This window comes from Microtus ochrogaster, chromosome 6, assembly GCF_000317375.1.
Source record: "Microtus ochrogaster isolate Prairie Vole_2 chromosome 6, MicOch1.0, whole genome shotgun sequence".
Classification (NCBI taxonomy): domain Eukaryota; kingdom Metazoa; phylum Chordata; class Mammalia; order Rodentia; family Cricetidae; genus Microtus; species Microtus ochrogaster.
Genome location: NC_022013.1, coordinates 7,353,218 through 7,358,861, shown reverse-complemented (window position 1 = coordinate 7,358,861; position 5,644 = coordinate 7,353,218). Strand labels below are relative to the sequence as shown.

The 5,644-nt window shown below is 37.0% G+C and overlaps 1 protein-coding gene across 3 annotated transcripts in view; it reads right to left on the bottom strand.

Moving 5' to 3' along the window:
* Positions 1-5,644, bottom strand: part of Dpp10 (dipeptidyl peptidase like 10) — a 1,582,239-nt gene that overhangs the window by 112,687 nt on the left and 1,463,908 nt on the right. For all 3 annotated transcript variants that reach the window (XM_005348249.3, XM_005348248.3, XM_026779943.1), the window contains exon 8: positions 2,514-2,634. In XM_005348249.3, the coding sequence (XP_005348306.1) occupies positions 2,514-2,634 (121 nt within the window). The remainder of the gene's footprint in view (positions 1-2,513; positions 2,635-5,644) is intronic.

The window sequence follows — 5,644 nt, the reverse complement described above, 5'->3', positions numbered from 1 at the left end:
TCCTTGGACTTCCCACAGGTCAGGGAACCCTGATGGCTCTTCAAGCTGATGAGGGAGAGGGACTTGATCGGGGGGGGGGGAGGGAAATGGGAGGCCGTGGCAGGGAGGAGGCAGAAATCCTCAATAAATAAATAAATTAAAAAAAAAGAAAACCTTTTATGCACACACACCCATATACACATACATACATATATATGATGTGTATATAAATGTACACTCACATGCCAAGACCTCAACCAACTACACATATACATCTAAATTTGACTACAGCTCAATAAGACGGCTCTACTTAGTAACATCATTTACTGAATGTAAGGCCCTCAAGGACACATGGTCACTTGCACATGGAAGTAGTCCTGGACTACTAGAATATAGCTAGAATACAGATGGCTAACAGTAATTACCATTGAGTGAGAAGATGGATGAATGGATGGATGTCTGAATGTTTTGTTTTTAGTTTAGAACTAAAAGTATCAGCATGCTACCTTACTGAGGGGAATACAAAGTATCCTGTAAGAGCCTTGTGACAAGTAGATACACCTGCTTTCCCAGGACTGTTTGGGATATCCTTATCACATTCTGTGACATTTTCTTTCCAGGTGAGTACTGAGAATGGAATTTAAGCAGTTATGTCTGAACTGGTAAGATGGCTTAGTTGGTCAAAGTGCTTGCAATCATGAGTTCCATCTCCAGACTCTATATGATAGGAAGACAGAAGTGTATCTGGCAAGTGTTGCCTGACTTCCCTATACATGCTACAGCATTGTACACATCACATCACACCTCTCTCTCTCTCTCTCTCTCTCTCTCTCTCTCTCTCTCTCTCTCTCTCTCACACACACACACACACACTAAACAAATATCAAAAAAATTTAAAAAGTGGTTTTAGATACCACATATTAGTAATTGAATATTGATGTTTACTGAGATTTTTAATATACTTTTATTTTTAAAGGGAATGCACCATCTCTAGAAATTTCAAATTACTGAAAAAAGTTACAATTACTGACCTATAGTATACAGTTATTATATGTCTTTTACATAAATGAGCAGTTATGAGCTAATATGTATACACACATTTTATGTGTGGACCATTTAGTGTCTTCTGCTGTACTGTCAACTTTTGAAACAGTTCCCTTGTCTCATGTTGAAGTAGCTGTATACATGGATTATCAGCAATATTGGTCTAGAAAACTTATGAACTCCCATTTGTACGGAGGCGATACAATGTATTAAATATGGAAGGTTTTACCTAAATGAGTTTGGTTACAGAAAATAATAAAATACTTTCTAAGTGAAAAAAACCGATAATATAGACCAGAACATTTGCATTTGAAAAATTTGAGATATGAAACTGATTTTCTCAATTATTCTTCTTACTTTATAACTTGTGATCAAGTAGACTGACTCGCCTTAAATCTTGACATAGTTAGACAATTTTGGTTGAAGAGTTGCAAGCCTAGGTATTAAACACAGGTCTGATCTCTCATTCTTGAGTACGACTAGCTAATAATTACTCCATGTTCAAAACTGGACAGAGGTTTTCATTGTCTGATTTGCTTTGATTTGCTCAGTTAGTAATAAAACTTGATTTAGCAGTATCAAAAAATTATGAATTAGGTCCCATTTTTGTTCCCATGTAGCAGTTATTAAAACATAACTGAATGTTCCCCATGAAAAGGACTAAAATCAATCAAATGGTTTGTGTAATTTTTTTAAATTTAGCTTTATAATTTTAAATTTTTACTTATTTTTTATTTTTCTGTATAGAGTTTGTGTTTGCATGAGTTTATGTGCACGGTGTGCATGCGAGAACCCATGGAGAACAGAAAATAGCATTAGCTTTTTTAGAATTTGGTTTAAAGAGAGTTGTGAGCCACACTGTAGGCTAGGACCAGATCACAAACCTCTTGGAAGAGAATCAATTGCACTTAAGTGATGAATCATCTATTTAGTTCCTTATTTTTATTTTTAATAATGTTCAAGTGAGTACAGATACCCATGAAGTTGTTGTCTCTGGCACTGGCATTACAGACAATTGTGAAACACCTAATAGCAGTGCTAGGATGGGAATTCCTGTACCTAGGAAATGCAATTCAGTCTTTCAACCACCAAGTCATCTCTTCAGTCTTTCTTGGGAAATTTTTAACAAGTAGGAATTTGCATCTTGTTTTCCAAAGAAAAACAAATTTTCTCCAATTCCAGAGTGATGTAACTCTACGTATAGAAGTTATGTGTCATCAGCACTGGAACTGGTTTAGCTCAGTGTAAATATAGTCATAGGTATCCACATATATCTACTCACCATAAAGCATGTGTGTAATATGCATGAAAATATGAATTACAGCCAGGCAGCATGTGAGCACATGCAGTAAGAAAGCATGACTGTCTGGACAAGAAATGCAGAAGAGAGCCAGGGAGACAATGGATGTCTGTAACAAACAGACTTTTCTTGGAGGTTTTATACACAATATGTCATTTTGTCCTCTGGAAATTAGAATTGTCCAACTCACCTTCATATAACCAGTCAGCAATACCATTAAAAACAATTCCTTCTTTTCCTGAAGATGTCAGTCGTAAAGAACTGCTCTTGATATCAGGTTGATAGTAGATATTGTTTTCAAAAATATAAATCTGTATTAGGAAACAGGAAATAAATAAAAACCCAAACATGTTAGTATACCTTTCTTAAATGTTTGTGTTAAGGTATGAACTCTGGATAGCTAATGGTGTTATTCTCTACCTGCTTTCAAACTGATATCATTTCATGTTTATATTCATACAGCATTGAATGACTAATACCTGTATATATCCTTCCTTATCTTATAGATATCAGGCTGTCATTTGGAAATTTTTGCATGGCCTTTCTACTTTTAAATCTATATTTTCATCAATGATATTTCATCTACTTAATAATGCTTGTCTTGTACTGCCAAATTGTTTTGGCTGTGAAATGATATTTTGCAAATTCAAAGAGACTGATGACTGCCACTAGATGCTATTTTAATAACAGCAAACTGACTCCTGACTCTTTGCTATGCTTCAATATGAGGTCTTTGTTTCTATATAAATGTGCTTGATGATCAATAAAATAATCTTGGAAAATTCTACCTCTTCTGTCCATATTGACTCGCATGGTCCCTAATGACAAGCAGCAATAAAATTCCTTCAAGCTGGTAAACAAAATGCAGCTTTCCATAGACCCATATCCTTTGACAACTCCTTCTTCAGGAGCATGAAGGGGCTCTAGCAGGCTCTGGCATGGCAAGCATGGCTTTAGCAGGCATTGCTCTTCCCCCATTCCCTCTGCCTTGCTACAAAGCCCTATATTACATTCCTAAAATTAGCCAAGATTTATTTCCTCATTTGGCCACTTCCTCCCCTTAAAGCTGACCACTGAGATACAGCTATCAAACTATTGAAGTACAGCGATTAAAAGCTCGCTAACTAACCTGCCCAATAAAAATTAAACACCTTATCATAACAGGTGTTTTCCCCTTTAACCTTTATAAACTGCCATTTGCCTATGGGACATGTCTGTCACAAAGGCAGTTCATTGTTCCTCCAGGTTAAATATCTGTCCTCCATTGTTCTTTTCCCTTCTCCTTCATCCCCAAACTCCTGTCATTGTCTTTCTGGGGATGAGGACTTCATCTTGTAGTTCTTGTACTGACTGTGGTCCTTTCAGATAATAGTATTAATAGTATAGCATCATGCCTGAGAGCTGAAGAATTTCATTATGAATGAGTTTTGGGGTGTATGTTTGTGTGTTTGAAGCAAGTGTATACACTGAATAAGACTGTTGAAGCTGAAGGACCGCTTTAGGTGTCTTTCCCAAGAGTTGCATGTATATTTTTTAAGAAAGTTTCTTTCATTAGCCTGGGACGTGCCAAGTCAACTAAACTGGCTGGCCAGAGAGCCCCAATGATCTCAAGATCTCTATCTCCGGGTAGGGCTAGGATTATAAACTAGGTAGCATGCTCGGCTGTTCTTAAATGACAACAATTGAAATCAGGTCCTCATACTTACAATGCAAGTGTGTTACCTATGAAGTCATTTCCCAAACCCCCAAAGAGTCTTAAATTGAACATATCAATAAGGTTTCCAAAATAATTTAAATCATAATAGCTCCAATACCAGGATCAACAATGCTCACAAAAAAATGATGTCTTTTTTGTAGAAAATTCAAGATAAAATTACTAATTATTCATTCTCAAAAATGTCTTTGATGCCAAATATTTGAAATTGTTCATCCTTTTATAGAAAAAACATTTCTTCCACATATTAGGGTCTAAATTGGTAGTTATATCTACTAATTGGTGTTTAAACAGTGAAAGATGACCCAGTCCTGTCTTTTTTTCTTTCTGCCCTACCCAGGAGCATATACTACCGGTAATTGCTGGACCTGTGAACATCCTAAATTATTGGTGGGATAATGGTGAGCATGACCAGTTTCCCACCCACAAGTAAACTTAGATGTTGTAGAAAGCAAGCAAGAAATGAAGTGATGGCTTTACTTAGTTTTAGATACACATTACATAGTACAATCTGCCCTTCATTCATCTTCTTCCTGCTACCACCTATTTATTTCCAGGTGTAAAAGCAGTGGGCCCACCATAGTGGTTAAGAAATGAACTAAGATGGATGGTAGAGCATGATCACCATGTCAATAGCCTATAGTTACAGATTCTACCAGCAACAGTGTTGTGTGTGTGCGCATGTAATTTGTTGTTTTCATAGAAGTATTACCTCAAAGTTTTAGCCAGCTTAAAAGAAAATAAGGGTGTGACTACAGTGGAACTATAAATCCTGCTCCAGGCCTCTGATGCCCAGTTCTGTGCTGTGCAGACACACATTCACAAACCCACAAGCACACATAATTAAAAATTGGAGGATCCATAAAGATACACTGCCGCTGGGAGAGTGTTGGGACTGTCTTCCATTGTAGCTTGCAGTTGGAGAAAACGTAAATAAAAGCAACAACAGATGGCAGCAATTGCCAACATGGAAATTAAGAAAGTTTGGTGGCAACTCTTATATCTATATAGAATGCCTCTGTCATCCCCCTATTTGCTAGTATATATTCAGCTTGGTTCTATGCATTGAGTTTTCCCAACAGCATTTAGCACAGAATTGCCTATGTCATCTGGAAGTCCTTGTCTTTGTTCTTTCAAATCAAGACTAAGAAGTTATCTTATGCCAGGCAGTGGTGGTGTGTGGCTTTAATTCAAGCACTCAAGAGGAAGAGGCAAACAGATCTCTGTGAGTTTGAGGCCAGCCTTACCTACAGAGCAAGTTCCATGGTTATATAAAGAAACACTGTCTCAAAAAAATAAAAAGAAAAGAAAAGAAAACAAATCAAAAGAGTAAAGTATTGTTCTACTGCTATGAAGAGACACCATGATCAAGGCAAATCGTATAAAAGAAAGCGTTTAATTTAGGGCTTGATTACACTTTCAGAGGTTTAGTCAATGACTATCATATCAAGAAGCATGGTAGGAGGCAGGAAAGCATTGTGCTGTGATGTGGAATTCCCCTCTGTATGGTATGAGGCTGTTTTATGTGAGTTTGAGGCCAGCCTGGTCTACAAGAGCTAGTTCCAGGACAGGAACCAAAAGCTACGGAGAAACCCTGTCTCGAAAAA